This window comes from Pelodiscus sinensis, chromosome 9, assembly GCF_049634645.1.
Source record: "Pelodiscus sinensis isolate JC-2024 chromosome 9, ASM4963464v1, whole genome shotgun sequence".
Classification (NCBI taxonomy): domain Eukaryota; kingdom Metazoa; phylum Chordata; order Testudines; family Trionychidae; genus Pelodiscus; species Pelodiscus sinensis.
The window spans coordinates 23,829,008-23,848,999 of NC_134719.1; the positions used below are offsets into that span (position 1 = coordinate 23,829,008).

General features: G+C 46.4%; 1 protein-coding gene across 1 annotated transcript in view; it reads left to right on the forward strand.

The window, feature by feature from the left end:
- Positions 1–1,227: 1,227 nt before the first annotated feature.
- Positions 1,228–19,992, forward strand: part of ACADM (acyl-CoA dehydrogenase medium chain) — a 51,129-nt gene continuing 32,364 nt past the window's right edge. The window contains exons 1-4 of the mRNA XM_075936274.1: positions 1,228–1,383; positions 8,635–8,734; positions 17,514–17,611; positions 17,716–17,785. Coding sequence (XP_075792389.1) covers positions 1,360–1,383; positions 8,635–8,734; positions 17,514–17,611; positions 17,716–17,785 — 292 coding nt within the window. The 5' untranslated portion in view covers positions 1,228–1,359. The remainder of the gene's footprint in view (positions 1,384–8,634; positions 8,735–17,513; positions 17,612–17,715; positions 17,786–19,992) is intronic.

A 19,992-nucleotide genomic window follows, 5' to 3' on the forward strand; every position in this document is an offset into this window, starting at 1 on the left:
GAGCAGAATCAGCTCTTGTTTGTGTAGTCAGTAAGAACATATTCTAAGAAATAACACAGAAAAGATTCCAATAGGAAGGAAACATCACAGGAAAAAACTGATATGTGAGGGCCACACAAAGCTGTTACCTAAAATTGACTTGTTAACACTACTATAGTTATATGGCTTATTAAACTCAAAGCCATCATGAAATTTAAAACATCTGTCCATTAAAGTAATACTGTATATATGGTTCTCCAGCATATGTCTTCAAATTAGCTTTAAAAATGAGGATCCTGTCTAATATTTATGCAAAAAAAATGGCAGAACACAGGTTATTTGGTACATTACTTTTAGATTTCACCAGTGATACAGAAATTGACTTAACTATGCACTTTCTTCTGAAAGTGGTTATTGTGCATTTTTATTGGAAACCCCAATAACCCTTCTTAGGAGTCCAGAGAGTTTGTATTAATTGTAGGTAATATACAAGATGATCTGATTCCTGTGAAGTATCAGAGGGGTAGCCGTGTTAGTCTGAATCTGCAAAAGCGACGAAGAGTCCTGTGGCACCTTATAGACTAACTGAAGTGTAGGAGCATAAGCTTTCGTGGGCAAAGACCCACTTTGTCAGATGCATGTCATCTGACGAAGTGGGTCTTTGCCCACGAAAGCTTATGCTCCTACACTTCAGTTAGTCTATAAGGTGCCACAGGACTCTTCGTCGCTTTTGCTGATTCCTGTGAGCCATTTGTATAGAGCTGATAGGCTATGCCCCCAGTGCATTCCTGTTCTAAGCTTCTCCACTCCAACAAGCAGGGCTGTCTTGGCTCAATGCGGGTAGAGGGACTCAGACCCCCCCTCCGAAAAGGTAAGCCCCTCCAGAACCTGTTTCATGGGGGGAGGACGACGATTCAGAGAGGGGTTCACACCGCTCCAGAACCTGGCTTGCGGGGCAAAGGTTGGAGGGAAGGCTCAGCCCTGCCCGCGCAACATGGCTCGCCTAGGACGGGTGGAATTGGGGCTCAGCCCAGCTGCCCACCCCCGTAAAGGTCTCCCCCCCCCCCCAAGCCGGTTCACACGGAGGGGCAGAGATGGGGTTCAGCCTTAGCCCAGACCTAAGCTCAGTCTCTCTCCCCACCCAAGTTCGCTCCTCTCATCCACGCTGCAGCCCCCCGGGGCGAGCCTGGCTGCCCCCCGGCCTTGGTCGCGCACTTTGAACCCGCCCCCACACGTTCAACTCGCCCGGCCTGTCAGCCCCGCCCGGCGGCTGGCTGGGGCCGCCCCAGGCTCTGCGGCCCCGCCCGCGGGAGGCGGCTCCCCTCGGCCACCGCCTCTCGCCCGCCGCGGGGTCAGAGCTCGGGGGCAGCGCCCGTCAAGATGTCGGTGCTCAGGGTCGCCCGGGTGAGGAGCAGGAGTTGGGTGGGCGCGCGGGGAAAGAGAAACAGGCCGGGCGGCGGGGAGCGGGCCCTGGCCGCAAGGGGCGGCGCGGGGCGGGACGTGGGTCGCCCCGGCCGCGGAGAGGGGCGGCTGAGGGGAACCGGCGGGCCAGGCACTGGGGGCTTGTGGAGAGCACCCAGGCTCATGCGGAAGCGGACACGGGTCGGTTCCGAGGGGAGGTGCAAGGGCCGAGCCTGAAGTGTGGGGCGGGGACCTTGCAAATGTGCGTTGTGGCTCGCGGGGGGGGGGCGGCGATGAGAGCCTCGGCTTCAAAGAAATGGGGAAGGGGAGGAAAAGCTCTGGCGCCTAGGCGGGGGCAGGGAGGGATGGAGTCTGGGGCAGAAGAGCCACCGGGGCTGAGGGAAGGGAGACCCTGGATATAGGCAGCGGTGAAAGTCACTTAACTTTTCTTTCAGCAGGGGTGGGGAACCTTTGACGGGTCAGGGGCTGCTAACCCACAGAGATACCAGTCAGGGGTCGCACAAAAGTGGGACCCCCCCACCCAAAGAGCGCGCCCTCACACACACATTGCACAGAACGCCGGGACGTGCTAAAACGCTGTTCTAAAAATGTTTTTAAAACCCTTGCAGATGTCCCAGCCAGAGCAAAGCCTCTGGGGCTTGCCTAGCTGTGGCCACCTGAGGGAAGGGGTTCTGGAGCTTGCCTAACTGTCACCACCCCTTCCTCCCTAAAGGCATCTCATGTAGGGAAGTGGGGGGGAGAGGCTTCCCTTCCCTCCCATTCTTGCAAGGGATTCCCCCCTTCCCCCAAGTCCCGCATGCCTTGGTGTTTTTTACATTCATCCTACACACTAACAAAACATGTAGTGGATCCTGAGCATTCATCAGATGACCAGATTTCGTTAAGAAGGAATTGCTGGCAGTGTGTGGCTAGCTAGGGTTACCAGACACTGCTCTTTGCTGCAGCCAACCTATTGCAGGGAAGGAGTTCTGGGGCTTGCCCAGAAGTGGCCACCCCTTCCTCCCTAAAGGCACACATACAGGGAAGGGGCCGGCAGGGATTCACCTTCCCCTCCCCCCCTTCTCTCCAGTCCTGCATGCCTCCTTAACTGTCAAGATTCCAAAAACTTTAAAAATAACAAATAATCTTGCAGCACCTTAAAGACTAATAAAACATGTAAGCTCTGATTAGATTACATCACTCTGTTTACAGAGGGATGTAAATGAGGCACTTTGAAAGTGAAAATGAAGCCGGTATTTAAATATCGTGTGCTTCATTTGCATAATCATGTCATGGTGCTCTTTCGAATATGCGCCATTTCGAAAGTAAAACTGCGGTCTACACGCTGTTCTTTCAAAAGCAGCAGGCTTTTTTCGAAAGACCCCATAAACCAGGCATATCCAAAGTCCGGCCCGCGGGCCAATTGCGGCCCGTGTTCCGGTTTAATACGGCCCCACAGGTAATTTGGCAATATCTATCTTTTATGGCCCCCAACGAATCCATATGTATTGAGATGAATACATTGTAAAATCTCAGTTAATGTCAGTTGGTCTAAATCAGTTATAAATATATTTGGACACAACATGTATATTTGGTGTTATGTTCCTGTTCATATTTTTTGAACTTAAAAGTTGACAGACAACCTTTATTACCAATAATATGTAATGTACTTTACAATGTTCCTGACATATTTCAGCTTCCTGGATTTTTGCATCCACTTACTCTTTGTGCTCTATATCCAGATATGAAAGGCAGAGTGATTTAACACCTGTTTAGATTTGTCATCCATGTGACGAAATGAAAAGTATGCCGTTTGCAATAAGCTTTGCATAAAATAGTTAATTTGCATTTAATTTTAATGGTTCAAAGAATGTCAGGCAAAATGGTCGGCCCTCACGCATGTTCACTTCATCACATCTGGCCCTCTTTGAAAAAAGTTTGGACACCCCTGCCATAAACCTAAAGAAATGAGGTTTCAAAAAAGCCTGCCGTTTTTGAAAGAACCACGTCTAGACCGCAGTTTTACTTTCAAAATGGCACTTGTTTGAAAGAGCAGCAATGATGCGATTATGGAAATGAAGTGCAGGATATTTAAATCCCCGCTTCATTTGCACTTTCAACATCTCTCTGTTGACAGAGGGATGTAATCTAGACGTAGCCATAGATGGTATCCTGAGCTTTTGTGGGTATAACCTACTTCTTCAGATGAGTGGAGTTATTAAAGTTCCAGTTTTGAAATAAATAGGGGATGGCAGAGGAGAAAAGAGGGGGGAAAAAAGGGAAAGAAATAGTCAATTAGAGTCTCCATGCTACAAAGTCTGCCAGAGACCAGCCAACCAGCCTATTCAGGTAAGTGGGGGGAGAAGCTGGTCCCCCTGTGGCCTCCCCTTCTTCCCGAAAGGTGCCCCATGCAGGGAAGGGGCTCAGGTTTCCCTTCCCTCCCACTCTGGGAACAGACCTCTGGTTCCACATGTTTGCTCACAGCAAAAGGAATTTTGCTGGCAGCCTCTGCAGCCCCCTGAGCCTGGGAAGCAGCTCCAGCCTCTTTTTCACTGCCACCCAGCATGTGACGCTTCTCCCACCAGATCTCCTGCTCATGCCTCTCCCACATGCACAAGAGGAACCTGAAGTATCTGGCTGTGCTGCAGGGGAGGCTGGAGGAAGTTTTTAAAGTGGCCCAGGGAGCCCACTCAGCATTTTACAGCTGCAGGACCCCCCAAGGGCCAGATTAAATTGTTTAGCAGGCTGCCTACTGCCCGTGGGCCAGAAGTTCCCCACCCCTGTCTTATAGATAGTTCCTGGTGCCCTATCAGCTCTTGCTACAGTTTAGCCAGCTATTGCTGGAATTGTGCACCAGGACGCATCCACTTACTTTCACCTCTGGATATAGGGCACAAAGAGTATGTCTAGACTACATGGCTCCATTGATGGGTTAGGGTTAGGGTTGGGTTTCACGAGGCATACCGGAGCAGTCGACAAAGGCTTCCCTTGTTGACCGCGGAGAATCTAGACTGCCCCGCTGTGCCGATCAGCTGATCGTTGGCACAGTGTGGCAGCCATTTTTATGTAAATGAAGCGGCGATTATTTAAATCTCTGCTTCATTTTGCTATGTCTAGTAAACTCATCTACATGGCTCCGTTGACGGAGCCATGTAGTCTAGACATACCCAAACTGTGGAGGGGAACATAGACATGGAAGATGCTGGGGCCCACTGAATCATCCCTGAGTTGTGAGGAGGAGGAGGACAGAGCTGGAGCTTATGTTGGGGACTTGTATGTATGTGCCATCCAAATAGAATTTACACTGCTGTTTAACCAAGCCATTCTTTTCTCCCTCTATACTTGGCTCTAAATCCTGCAAGAAAACTTCACTCAGCTGGCCTCTTGCTCTTCTCTGAAGTGTAGCTTTTAGTGCTTTCTAAAGCTAAGCCTCATGAAGGAGGGCATTAGAGATGAAAGAAATGCTAACCCCAAAGAGTTACTTCCCTTTTCTGTTTGTGCGTGCGTCAGTCTTCCTGGACAGATTAATATTTGAACAATTCAGGTGCTAACCTTCCAAAATCCTGTTGCTGTCTTTTGCTTGGTATTTATCCATATGTGTTACACAAACTTGGGACTCTTCTTCTAGTCTGAGAAATGCTAGTAGGATCCAAGAGACTAAATACCTGGAAGGAAAAATAATACATTAACATAGCTTTTGCTTCAGGCTAAACAGAAGTGATCGTTAATAAGAGAACAAAGCTTTGCATTTTTGAAAATATATTACAAGGAAGTATATCCTTAAATATACCTCTAACCCCTCCGCCAGGTGGAATCATCAGCAGCTAGTGCCAGGCTCAATATCTAGGAAAGGGGTCTCAAACTCAATTTTACCTTGGGGCCAGTGCCAATCCTCAAATGCTTTTGGTGGGCCAGCAGCTAGCCCCTCTGGCAGTGCTCTGGGGAGGAAGGGCATCTCTGTGCTATAGTCAGAAAGAGAGGAGGGGAGAGGACAAACCATGGGCCAGAGCAGACATACAACCGCATATAAAGGAATCCAATGCATCAGGGAAGGGCAGACAAATAAGCAGTGGCAAATTTTTAAAGTGCTTCTACACAAATGCTAGGAGTCTGACTAATAAGATGGGTGAAGTAGAGTACCTTGTATTAAAGGAGGAGATTGACATAATAGGCATCACTGAATCCTGGTGGAATGAGGAAAATCTGTGGGACACAATCATACCAGGATATAAAATATATCGAAAGGATAGAGCAGGCCGGGTGAGTGGTGGGGTGGCACTGTATGTGAAAGATAATGTAGAATCAAATGAAATAAAAATATTAAATGAGTCAACATGTTTCATAGAATTGCTATGGATAGTAATTCCATGCTCCAATAATAAGAAATTAGCAGTAGGGATTATATTACCGACCACCTGACCAGGATGGTGATACTGACATTGAAATGCTGAGGGAGATTAGAGAGGCTACCAAAATAAAGAACTCTATAATAATGGGGGATTTTAATTATCCCCGTATTGACTGGATACATGTCACCTCAGGAAGAGAAGCAGAGAGAAAATTTCTCAATGACTGCTCCTTAGAGCAGCTGGTGCAGGAACCCACAAGGGGAGAGGCAATTCTCGATTTAGTCCTGAGTGGAGCGCAGGATCAGGTCCAGGAGATAACCGTTACAGGACCGCTTGGGAATTGTGACCATAATATAACAACATTTAACATTCCTGTGGTGGGAAGAACACCTCAGCAGTCCAGAACCCTGGCATTTAATTTCAAAAAGGGGAATTGCACAAAAATGAGGTGCTGCTGGGTGAGTTCACCCCCTGTTCGCCCACCCATCCTCCCACCACTGGGCCGTGAGCTATGCAGGGCTCATTAAATAACTTTTTTCAAACTATTTTGCAAATGGGATTGGGGAAGTGCTTGGGCTGTACATAACCCCGGAACTGGGAGTTTGAGACCCCTGATCCAGGGGTTCCTCTCCATCCATCCAAAATACAACTAGCTTGAACCCTCAGAATTAACCTGAGTAACCTGGGAAATTCACACTCCACCCCAGTTGCCTCTGAGAAGCAGTGCTTCCCCACTTGCAAACACAGGTTCTGAGCATAGAAAATAAACTTTTAATAAGAGGGAGGTAAGTAACTTGGCATTAATTTGGGAAAACACCACAAACAGAGTTCATAAACAAAAACATAAGTAAAAGTCCTGCCCCAAATAGAGGTCTTTTTCCTCTTCTTTTCTTATGTTCAGCAATCTAAGTATTCCCTTCACATGCAACCCTGAGTCCGCTGCATATCCTTCTAGCGTGCCGAGCCCCTTATCCACTGAACATTCACAGAACTCCCAGATGCTCTGCTTTCAAAAGGACTAGTACACACCAGCTCACTACAGGTTGGACCACCCTAATCCGGCACACTGGGGACATGACCGGCCCCAAACGGGAGTTTGCCAGACCAGGGGAGGTCAATTTTGGCTCCTCTGCTGATTAATTCTGGAGCTCTCAAGTATTCTCTGCACCCCACTCACAGTTGCTGCCCTTGTCAAGAGCCATTACAGAGTTCACCTTCCTTCCTGAGTGGGAGGAGTCAAGAGGTATCTTTCTTACTCTGCTGGTCATTTGCCATCTACCTGCTTTCTACTCTCTGCCGCTGCTCTTCTGGCCGCTCCTCATACCTCTCTGCTGCCATCCTGCTTGACATTTGTCATGTTTCTGCTGCTCTGTTAGTTGCTGGTTGCATCATTCCAGTGCCACCCTGTTGACTATTCATCACATCTTTCCCACAACTGCCCTGCTGGCTCTTAGTCGCCATCCACTGCCATCCCCTTCTTGGCTGTGACTTCTGCCCATCTGTCTCAAGTGATTTCAGCTCCCCGTGATTTTAACTCTTAGCAAGCAGGTTAGAAGAAACACAACTTCAACACAATTAACACAAGAAAGAGGCCTTCTTAGCTCTGTTCTTTGAATTGTGTGTGTGGTAGGAATGTTAGCATATAGCCATTTAAAGGATTAACCAGTAAGCCTGTGCTTATTGATTAACCCAAACAACTACATGCATGCCACTTGTAAAATATCAGAGGCAGCAACAAGTAGGGTGGAGGGGGAGCTGGTGCTGACTTTTAAGCTGGCACCCCATGCATGCTAGTTCTCGCAGAGCTTTAAAGCCAGCCTCTCATGTGTACCAGTTCCCTCCTGATCCTATCACCCTCCACACTGCTGCCTCTTCATCATAGAGCCACCTGCCCCCATGGGCTGCTGCCTCCCTATTAGCCTCAAATTTCTGGAGCAAAGTGACTGTGGATCACAAGTCATCTGAGGCAGTAGTTCATTACAAAAAAAGCAATCCGAAAATAATGCATGCTCCATGAAATTCTCATTTTTCAAACAAGATATTCTGGTAAATGCTGATTTCTAGGCAGAATATTAAATTGGCATTGAGGTTGTAAAAGGTTAATTTAAAAGGGGAGAAAAAATATCAGTGCTTTTTTTTTTCGTTTTCAAAGTCTCAGTGCTGCAACAGGTAACTCATAGCAGGACTGCAGTACGCGTTAGGGATGTAAGCAACTAGCTGAGTAGTCAACTACCCCATAAGCCTAGGTTTATCAGGTAGTCAAGTCGACTATTTGCATTCCTCCCCACTTGCTGCCTCTATCAAATGCAGCAATAGTGGGAGGGGGGAGCTGGCTTAAAAGACGGTTCCCCCCAGCACCGTCTCAGCAGTACCACATCCCCCACCTACGCTGCTGCCTTGTTGGTCGGTGGGGGGGTCCCATTAGGGAGCTGGGACCCCTGCAGACAGGGGCTGCTGGACCTGGACCATCCAGCTCCTACTACATTTAAACTGCAAAGCCACAGTGTGGGTAGCTCCTGGACCTGGCACGAGCTGGGACAGAGCACCTTCCCTTATCAACTAATCATGTAGTCGATACAAATTGTATTGATTACACGGCTAGCCAGTTACCTGCCTCTTAACATCCTTAGTATCCACATGACACCATGTTGGGCTTTTATGCTGTCAAGCAGTCTGTCCTTGTGCTATATTTTGCAGGATCGGGACCTAAAGTAACCAAAACATCCTTCATTTTTTAAAAAAACTTGAAAAATAATTACATTTGATGCAGTATTTGTTTAGAAAGACAAATGTATGTCAGTATTTACATTTTAATGTGTTATAAGCTAGTCCATTAGTTCTTAGGACTCCAAGAAGCCTTGCATTGTAGGCATGTTAAATTTCATATTTTTTTTATTTTAAACAGGTATTTCGAGGCATTGCTCATTGTTGCTGGAGATTACAGTCTAGTCAAGCTGCTGAAGCATCACATCAAATTAAATCTGGTGGAACTGGCTTTAGTTTTGGTAAGTATTTTGTGGGTCCGAAGAAATGGTGCTATGTAGTTTATATCTAAAATTGTTACAATCTGGACAAAATAACTGTCCTTCAATAGCTTAAGAGTGTGTTTCATAGCATTGCAATGCAGGATGATGCTGTTATTCAGGCTGAGAAAACATTTTGATACGAAAGCCCTATTTTCATTAATCAATATCTTTCTTTTAAAAATATTTAAGATCCAAAATGCCTGTCTTGGTCAGGTCAGAAAACCGTGAAGTGTTTGTAAAGTCTGATTTAAAAAAAGGCCTACTACCAGCAATTTGGGGCTGCAGAGCAGAAATCAGTGGGCCTTCTGCCCCCCTCTCTTGGCTGAGACCACAAGCTCCTGGAGAAGCCCCAAGTGCTGCCTCTCCTCCCCCACCAGAGGTGTGCTGGGCTGGCCCATCCTCATATATCTGTCCCCAAATATAAAACAGAAAAAGTGGGAAGAGGGGAAAAAATCTGTCAATTAAAGTGTTCATTCTAAATGAGGCTAAGGGTATGTCTACACTTGCCCCCTAGTTCGAACTAGGGAGGCAAATGAAACTTACTGAAGTTGCAAATCAAGGGCTGGATTTAAGTATCCCGTACTTGATTAGCATATTCGTGGCCGGTCGCCATTTTAAAATACCCTAATAGAGTGGGCGGTAAGTGCCTGATACTTAGCTTTTGATGTCATAGAATCATAGGACTGGAAGGGACCTTGAGAGGCCATCGAGTCCAGCCCCCCACCCTCAAGGCAGGACCAAGCTCCGTTTACACCATCCCTGACAGATGTCTATCTAAACCCGTTCTTAAATATCTCCAGAGAAGGAGATTCCACCACCTCCCTTGGCAATTTATTCCAATATTTGACCACCCTGACAGTTAGGAATTTTTTCCTAATGTCCAATCTAAACCTCCCTTGCTGCACTTTAAGCCCATTACTCCTTGTCCTGTCCTCAGAAACCAAGAGGAACAAATTTTCTCCTTGCTCCTTGTGACACCCTTTTAGATATTTGAAAACCGCTATCATGTCCCCCCTTAATCTTCTTTTTTCCAAACTAAACAAGCCCAGTTCATGAAGCCTGGCTTCATAGGTCATGTTCTCTAGACCTTTAATCATTCTTGTCGCTCTTCTCTGTACCCTTTCCAATTTCTCCACATCTTTCTTGAAATGTGGCGCCCAGAACTGGACACAGTACTCCAGCTGAGGCCTAACTAGTGCAGAGTAGAGCGGCAGAATGACTTCGCGAGTTTTGCTTACAACACACCTGTTGATACAACCTAGAATCATATTTGCTTTTTTTGCAACTGCATCACACTGTTGACTCATATTCAACTTGTGGTCCACTATGACCCCTAGATCCCTTTCCGCCATGCTTCTTCCTAGACAGTCACTTCCCATCTTGTATGTATGGAACTGACTGTTCCTTCCTAAGTGGAGCACTTTGCATTTCTCTTTATTAATCTTCATCCTGTTTACCTCTGACCATTTCTCTAACTTGCTAAGGTCATTTTGAATTATGTCCCTATCCTCCAAAGAAGTTGCAACCCCACCCAGTTTGGTATCATCTGCAAACTTAATAAGCGTACTCTCTATTCCAATATCTACATCATTGATGAAGATATTGAACAGTACGGGTCCCAAAACAGACCCTTGCGGAACTCCACTTGTTATCCCTTTCCAGCAGGATTTAGCACCGTTAACAACGACTCTCTGACTACGGTTATCCAGCCAATTATGCACCCACCTTATCGTGGCCCTATCTAAGTTATATTTGCCTAGTTTATCAATAAGAATATCATGCGAGACCGTATCAAATGCCTTACTAAAGTCTAGGTATATGACATCCACCGCTTCTCCCTTATCCACAAGGCTCGTTATCCTATCAAAGAAAGCTATCAGAATAGTTTGGCATGACTTGTTCTTCACAAACTCATGCTGGCTATTCCCTATCACTTTATTACCTTCCAAGTGTTTGCATATGATTTCCTTAATTACCTGCTCCATTATCTTCCCTGGGACAGACGTTAAACTGTAGTTTCCTGGGTTGTTCTTATTCCCCTTTTTATAGATGGGCACAATATTTGCTGTTTTCCAGTCTTCTGGAATCTCCCCTGTCATCTATGATTTTTCAAAGATCATAGCTAAAGGCTCCTATTTAGGTGTTGAATATAACGGCCCATCCAAGAAATGTCTTTGTTGAATCCCTGGCTAAATTTGTCAGATTTGCCCATGAAGGCCAATTCTGCAGTTTCTCTCTCTGGTTGGTTCCTGAAATTGTTTCGTAAGAGGCTAGCCACTTTTAAATCTATTAATGAGTGCAAGTTAAAATGTTCCCCATCAGGTTTCTGTGTGTTACTGTTTCAAATATCTGCTTTGTGTCCATTAATCCTTTGTCGTAGAGAGTGTCCTATTTGGCCAATATACACGGCAGAGAGGCATTGCTGGCACTTGATGGCATATATCACATTTGTGGATGTGCAGTTGTATGAGCCTCTGATATGTGGCTAATGTAGTTAGGTCCTGTGATGGTGTTGATAATATAATGTGTGGAAAGAGTTGGCAACAGAGTTTATTGCAGGGGGGTGGGTTCCTGGGTTGGTATGTTTGAGGTGTTGCTGGAGAGAATTTATTTGAGATTAGGGGGTTGTCTGTAGGCAAGGATGGCTTTTCCCCCAAAGCCTGTGAGAATGAGGGATCATTTTCCAGGGTAGGTTGCAGATTGTTAATGATGTGTTGGAAGGGTATAAGTTGGGGGCTATAGATGATGACTAGTGGTGCTAATTTACTTGTCTGAGTACTCATTTGGCTCTGTGAATCTGTTTCTTCACTTCCCCCAGTAGGTATTTAAGTTTTAAGACTGCCTGATAGGGATGCTGTAGGTGTTTGTCTCTGTCTGTGGGTTTGGAGCAAATCTGGTTGGATCTTAGGGCCTGGCTGTAAACAATTGATTGGGTAATGTGTCTTGGATAGAAACTAGAGGCATGTAGGTAAGTACAACTGTTGGTAGGTTTCTGGTATAGGGTGGTGGAAATGTGGCCATCATTTAATTTTACTGTAGTGTCCTCAGCTGACCCCGGGTTCTGGGGAAGTGCCGTGTGGCATGGTGCCCAGGGTCAGCGGAGGACTCAGAGTTCCCTGCTGACCTCAGGGTCCATGAGGGTGCTTCCACTTTGAAGTGCACAAGTGCCCCCGCTGACTCTGGGCTGCACGCGGGTGCTTACGCTTTGAAATGCACAAGAGCCTTTGGGGGCTCTTGTGCTTTTCAAATTATAAGCACCCTCCTGGAGCCTAGAGTCAGTGGGACTTCCCACTGGTCCTGGGCTGTACCTGGAGTTCCGCATTCCTCCTTTGAAATGTACAAGAGCTCCAGAAGTGCCTATTGACTAGTCGATGGAAATTCCATGAGTTCTCAACCAGTAAATTACTTGTTTTTTAACATCCTTAACACATACTATAGGAACTCTTGTGTATTTACAAATATAGTTTATTAATACACACAGTACAATCACAAACAACCCATCTTAACAAGATAGAGAATGTACATCTGCACTTCCATATACTCCCACCATCCATTGAACAACCTGAAGTGTTGACCATCATGTTCCCTATCATCACCCGCAGCCTTCATTCTGGCATCTCCCAAGGACTACATCTCCTTCTCCTACTGCTCCTAGGCTGAGATCCCACTGTTATGATAAGTTATGCTGACGCTGTTATGTTTGATGCATATTCAGTAAGGGATTTTTTCCTTTTTACTTTTTCACCTCAAGTAATGCTGAAGTGTCTTTTTCTTATAAGTCAGTATATCAATTATTTCAACTTATCATGTATGTCAGTTGGTAACCTTGCCCTTTTTGTGGTTAGATATCACATGTTATTTCTGTCCTAACTGATTATTTTAGGTATTTCCATGTTGTGGTGTACCTGTTAAGTTTAAAAGGGCATGAATTTAGGGAAGTCCCTATGTCAGCCTGCTCCAGTACATCACATAAAATTATTGTGTGTCAAACCTTACACTTTAGCTCATCATCTAGGTCAGTGGTGTCTGCGGACACCTTGCAGGTGGTCTGCATCTCATACTCAGCCCCCTGGCCCTGTTCCCACCGCAGCAGGAGCCCTTGTTCGCATTCCACCTCGTGACCCCCCACCCCTTCCACAACATTGGAGCACCAGTGCTAGCTTACTGTGGGGGATGGGAGGAGAAAGCCCTAAACCTCCCTGCTGGAACTGGCTTGTGCGGAAAGAAGTGGGGCTAGAAGGGGAAGAAGTGGGGCCAGAAGTGGCTCCACACGTGGCCACTTCCCTTCCCTCTCTCCTGACGGGTCCTGCTTTGAGCAAGGGGCTTGACTCAGTGACCTCCTGAGCTCTCTTCCAGCCCTAGAATTCTATGATTCTGTGAACAGCACTGCTTTCCCCACTGCTTCCATTGGCCGGATTCTGGCCAATGGAAGCAGTGGGAGGCTGTGCCTGGAACATGGTGCTTGGGAGTGAAACAGGGCCTCCCTTCCCTCAGCCCAGACTTTGCACCCCCAACACACTCGCACATCACCTCCTGCTGAGACCCCACCGTGCTTCTGCACCATCTCCCCCCCATGGCCAGACACCCTACCCCTGACCTGCTCCTGCACCTTCCCTTGCTCCTGCACTCTCCTCCTCTCTCTGGCCAGATACCTTATCCCCAGCCTACTCCTGTACCCTCCCACCTGGCCAGACACCCTACTTGCACCCTATTCCTGCACCCCTTCCCCCCTGGCTAGACACCCTGCTCCCAGCCCACTCCTGTACCCTCCTCCTGGCCAAACCTCACCCCCTCCCACACCTTACTTCCCACCCAGATCCTGCACCCCCTTCCCTATTCCACTTACTGGCGGTACTGTTCTGCACAGTGAACACTTCATTTTTGGTCCCACCCCAGAGTCTAGGGATGTCCACAAATCCACTAACCCCTGAACCCCAGAAGAATTAATCTGGCTTCTGGGAAGCCCTGAACCTCAGGTCTCTCTGTCCCTCTCCATCTCCCCCAGGGGGCTGGAGTGCCAGAGGAGTGAGATCTCAGTTGAGGGCCACATTAGTGATGGTTGAAGGTTTTTTTTACTTTTTTTGTTTGTTTGCTTCTTACTAGCACGATTCCCAGCACTCTTCTCTCCCTGCCCAACCCTCACCTCTGCCATAAATATAGACAATATTGAAACCCTTTTTGTTGGACATGAATTATTATTTTACTTCATTTAAAATGTAGTTTGATACACTAACATATTAAAATTAAAGGGCTTACTCTGTTTAATAATTTCAATTAATATTTCCTTTCTTACTGGTTAAATTAACATTCTCCCTAACTTCACCAATAGCAAAAGGGCTTGGGCATAATTATTTAATTAATGGCAAGTTTCCATTAGCAGCTGGTGGTCCGCGGAAAGATTTGCATTGAGCCATGTTGGCTACCAGCCAAAAAGTTGGATAATCACTGTTCTAGGTGAAAGGTTCCGTATATCTGTTGGCCAACTTTGCTATTTGGGTGAAAGGTCCCAGATAAATGTATGCTAACTTTGTCTTAAGCATAACATACAGGATGTGGTCTGTAACTTCCTTGTGTTACAGGCAAACTATTTTAACACAATACTATTATAACCTATTATAACTTCTTATAATAAGTAATATTAATAAGGAAATAAAACCATGAGAAAATAAAAAAACCAGCAGCGTCAGTTTCACCAGCAGGCTGAATCCAGACGCCTGGGGCAGAGCAGCTGGGGTGCTGCAGAGTTGGTCTCGTAGCGCCGCCCCTCGGCGCTGCGGGACCAACCCGGCAGGACCCCAGCTGCTCTGCCCCAGGGGTCCCCAAGTCAGCCGCTGCTGAAACAGATCAGCGGCTGATTCCAGGAAGCCCCGGGCAGAGCTGCTCTGCCCCGGGCTTCCTGGAATCAGCCGCTGATCTGTTTCAGCAGTGGCTGAATCGGGGACCCCAGGGGCAGAGCAGCTGGGGTCCTGCCGGGTTGGTCCCGCAGCACCGTCCTTTGGCGCTGCGGGACCAACCCGGCAGCACTCCAGCTGCTCTGCCCCAGGCATCCCCAAGAGCAGCTGGAGTGCTGCTGGGTTGGTGCCGTAGCGCCGCCCCTCGGCGCTGCGGGACCAACCCGGCAGCACCCCAGCTGCTCTATTGCAGGCATCCCCGATTCAGCTGCTGCTGAAACTGACCAGCAGCAGCTGAATCAGGGATGCCTGGGGCAGAGCCGGACTATCGTAAGGGGGGGCTATGAGCGGTCTGGGGTGGCATCCCCTCCCACCCCACTCCAGACCCCTCATAGCCCCCCCTTCTGTTAGTCCGGCATATTTGATAATCCGGCACCTTTGGGTCCTAAAGGTGCCGGATTATCAGAAGTTTACTGTACTATTTTTATCATTTTTGCAATGCATATATTTGTGATAAAAATAATATAAAGAGCGCTGTACTAGGGATGTTAAATTTAGATTTATTAACTAATCAAATCAGATGGGATTTCTATCAACTATTCAATTAGTTGATAAGGGCACCTCTGCCTTTGAACTGTAGCAAGAGCCTGGCAAAAGCGGAAGCCCAGCAGGGAGCGCCAGGACAGCAGTGGACTGGCCCCATGCTCCCTGCAGTGCCTGAGTCTTTGAAATGTACAAGAGCCCCAGCAGGCTCATTTCAAAGGCAGAATTGCAGCAGAACTGGCACAGGCAGACACTGTTTCAGTCCCTGCTCATGCGGTTTCCTTCTGTGCCTATACCTTTCCTGTCCCCTGCGGAGATGGTGCTGGAGGGAGCCGGCTCCTCTTAGTACCAGTTCCTGCTAAGGATGTTATGGAATTTCCGTCGACTAGTTGATAGACACTTCCACATTCCTGCTGTACTTCCTGCAATAATTCCTGCTGGGGTTCTTGTACATTTCAAAGGAGGAATGTGGAACTCCATGTATAGCTCAGGGCAAGTGAGAAGTCCTGCTGACTCCAGGCTGCATGCAGCTCATGTGCATTTTAAAGCCATGGAGCCCGGGGTCAGTGGGGAACTCACAGTCCTCCGCTGACCCCGGGCTCCACTGCCCCTTTGAAACACACGGAGGCAGCAGTTTCAAAGGGGCAGCCGCCTCACAGCTGATCCATGGTATCAGCTGTGTGGTGCTCCCACTCTGAAGTACCTCTTCCCCCTTCTATCTCATAGAGGCAGCAAGGGGCGGAGGGTGTTGACTAGTTGAATAGTCAAAAGACTATCCGATAAGCAAATGTTTATCCGATAGTCAACTAGTCTTTAACATCCCTAGTTCCTGCTGCCCCCCCTTGCTGCCTCTCTCTGATAGAAGCAGCAAGAATGGGGAAGTGGCTAGTCACATCACTAGTCAACTATCCAGTAAGTTTATGCTTGTTACAGATAGTCTCACGCCAACCCCTGAGTCCGCTGTACATCCTTCTAGTGTGCCTAGCCCCTTATCCACTGAACATTCATAGAACTCCCAGTTTCTGCTTTCAAAAAGACCAGTACTCACCAACTCTCTCTGGTCTGGCAACATCTGTGGTTCAGCAGGATCATAGATGTTGCTGCAACAGAGAGCTGAGGGGCCAGGAGCCAGGAACGGGATGGGGGGCTGGCAGCTGGGACAGGATTGGAGAGCCTGGTGTTAGGCTCTGCTGCCAGCCCCAACAGTTGGGGCTGAACCCAGCATTGCAGCACTGCCAGGAGGCGCAGAGCCCAACAGCTAGGACTGGGGCCTTCTCCACCATCACAGCCCCACCATGGGGCAACAGAATCCTCCCGAGGGGCACTGAGTCCAGTGGCCGGGACTGGACCTGACACCACAGTCCTGCTGGGGGCATGGAGCCTGTCAGTTGGGGCTGAACCTGGCATCAGAGCCCCACTGGGATCAGGGAGCCTGATGGCTGGGCAACATTGCAGTCCTGCTGGGGACATAGAACCCAGCGGCTGGGACTGGACCCGGCAGTGCAGCCTGGCTGGCCCAGTGGCCCTGGGGCAGAGAACCCAGCAGTCAGGAGGGGAGCCAGACTTAGGGGCCAGGCTGGCAGTGGAGCTGGGGAGGGAGGTAGCACAGAGTTTGGAGAGGAGCCTGGCTGGGTTTGTTGATGGGCCTCAGGAGAGCTCCAGAATTCATCAGCAGAGGGGCCAAAATTGACCTCCCCTGGTCTGGCAAACTCCCTTGTTTGGGGCTGGTCAGGTCCCCAAGGTGCCGGATTAGGGTGGTCCAACCTGTAGTGAGCTAGTGTGTATTAGTCATTTTGAAAGCAGAGCATCTGGGAGTTCTGTGAATGTTCAGTGGATAAGGAGCTAGGCACGCTAGAAGGATATGCAGCAGACTCAGGGGTTGCATGAGACTATCCGTAGTATGTACAGAGAGTACAAAGCCTTCAGAGAACTGTAAGGCAGTGTTTGTGTTGCCAGAAGCTGAGGGAATCAGGGACCTGACCTAGAGCAGGCACAGAGAGGATTTTCTCACACTAATGGTGGGTGATGACAAGGTACCTCACAATTCTGGTTCTCTTGTGAAGCATTACGCCTGTATTGGCATTTTCAGTGTTTTGCAGATCACTAAATCCTCAATAAGTAAGTGCATGTGGGGTGAAAAGTAGAGATTTATACTCGTAAGTAGGAGATGGCTGAGCCTTTTTGGTCCTGTATATGGTCTTAGGTGGGAGACAAATGAGGATGTATTTTTCCCTCCCTTCTGGTGGGAGCAGATCATTAACTTTAACAAGGAGCAAGACTAATTTTAGTGTAGAATTTGTGACTAAAATGTGTTATTTTTCTAGAGCTCAGTGATGAACAGAAAGAGTTTCAAGCTACTGCTCGTAAATTTGCTAGAGAGGAAATCATACCTGTTGCTGCACAGTATGACAGATCTGGAGAGGTAAGTTTACCACATTTTTGTAGGAAAATAGGTGTGTCTACTCAACATTTTCCAGTTTTGCGGAGATTAACTGAGGTCGTAAATACTTGTCCTTTTCATTTCAGTATCCTGTTCCCCTTATAAAACGGGCATGGGAACTTGGTCTGATGAATTCACACATACCAGAAAGTTGTGGTGAGTAAGTAGGTTTTTTAAAGCTTGTACAATAAAACAAATGAAGAAGGATGTTATGGAGGACTTTAAAAAAAAGATAATGTTATGTAGCTGGTACTAAAACTATTCAGAATTTGAAAATATAGAGCAATAACAGGTATACTTAATGGGTAGGCCGATTTGTTCAGTGCATGGTTAAAATAGTATATATTAAAAGACAAAATACACAAGTACAACGGCATTGACTAATATACAAGACTATGGACTTATACTGGAAAAAGACATACTGCATTATCATAGAATCACAGAAATGTAGAGCAGGAAGGGACATGGAAAAGTCATCAACTCCACCAAATAAAATTAGATATCTGTGACAGTTTGTCCAATCTGTTATTAAAAATCTCCAGGAATGGGATTCTATAACCTGCTTTGGAAGCCTATAACAACACACATAACAGAAGTTTTTTCCTAATATCTGACCTAATTTCACTTAATGCAGATTAAGCCCATCACTTTCCATCTTACTTTGGGTGGATGTGGAGAGCAGTAAAGAACAGTCTTCTTAATAACAGTCTGTAACAGTTTGAAGACTGAGGTCTTTTCTCAAGACTAAATGTACTAATTTTTTAAACATTTCCTCATAGATAAGTTCTAAGCCTTTTATTATTTTTTTCTGTTTCTTTCCTAATTATGGTACCCAGGATTTGCAGAGTACTTCAACGTAGACCTCACCAATGCAGACTGAAGTGGGCAATTACTGCCCATGTTTCATATTAGGTGTGCCTGTTGATACTATTATGATAGGCCCCCCCCCCTTTTTTTTGAGGTCGCATCACATTGTTGATTCAAATTCAAATTGTGATCTACTAGAAGCCCCCAGATCCTTTTTAGTAGTTCTGTCAACTAACCAAGTATTCCCCATTTGATTTGCATAGTAGTTGTATATTCGATTTTCCTTCCAAGTACTTGGTGCTTGTCTTTATTGAATTTCATCCTGTTGACTCAGACCAATTTTCTAATTACTCAAGGCACTTCTGAATTCTAATTCTGACCTCCAAAGTGCTTGCATCCCCTCTCAGTTTTGTGTCATTGGAAATTTTGTAAGCATTCCTTCCATGCCATTATTCAAGTCATTATAGAGGCTATTGAATACAGCCGGTCCCCGACTTATGAATGACTTATGGACCAAACACTTGGTCATAACTTGAAGTGTTCGTAAGTCGGACTCCATTCATTTACATGCAACCGCGTTGTTGGTAAGCACAGATCGCGTTCATAACTCGGAGACTGCCTTTATGAACGCTTCATGTTTGTATCAGATGCAGGACTGACCTTTATGGGACTTCACTAAATATGTCCTCTCAGTTTGACTGCAAACTCTTGTTAACTACTCTTTATGTAGTAGTTTTGCACTAACCTACTAGTGTACTACTCATTCCAGTGTTGCATAGTAATTTCGTCTAGAGCATATTCGCTTAGTTAGCTTATGAAAATGTCATGTGGAAATGTCTCAGAAGCTTTTACTAAAATCAAGAGATACCATTTCTACAGCTTCCCCTCATCTACTAAGCCCGTAACCCTGTCAACCTAATTTCCTTCTTTGGTTTGACAAGATTTGGTTGTGACAAATCAATGGTAGTTATTTCTTATAACTCTGTTATCCTGTAAGTGCATATAAACTGATTACTTAATAATTTGTTCTGGTATTTTTCCATGTTTCGAAGTTAGGCTGATGGGTATATCATTTCCTGGGTCATCTTTGTTCTCCTTTTTAAAGATAGGTGCTATGTTTTGCTTTTTCCAAACCTCTTGAGTTCTTGATAATAATTGCTTACTAGGTCTGAGATTGCTTCAGCTAGTTCTTTAGGTAGCCTGGGGCGAATTTCATAAGATCCTGTGGACTTGAATACTTCTAATTTATTTATAAAAAATTTAACCTGCAGTTTACTCTGCTTTCCTTCGTCCTTCTTAATATTATTGTGTTGAGTATAACATCAATGCCTGTTTTTTGTCAGTCTTCGCTAACAAGGTTAAACACAGCCTTCTTGATGTCATCAGTTATTAGCTGTCTTTCCCAGTTAATTAGAGGACTTAGAAAAATAGGCAAAGAAAAATTTGACTCCAAATTTATTTAAAGAACCTCTTCTTATTGCCTTTTATATCCCCTGTGGTATGTGATTTGTTTAATGCCTTAATCTTTCTGATTTTTGTCCTTCATACTTGTGCTG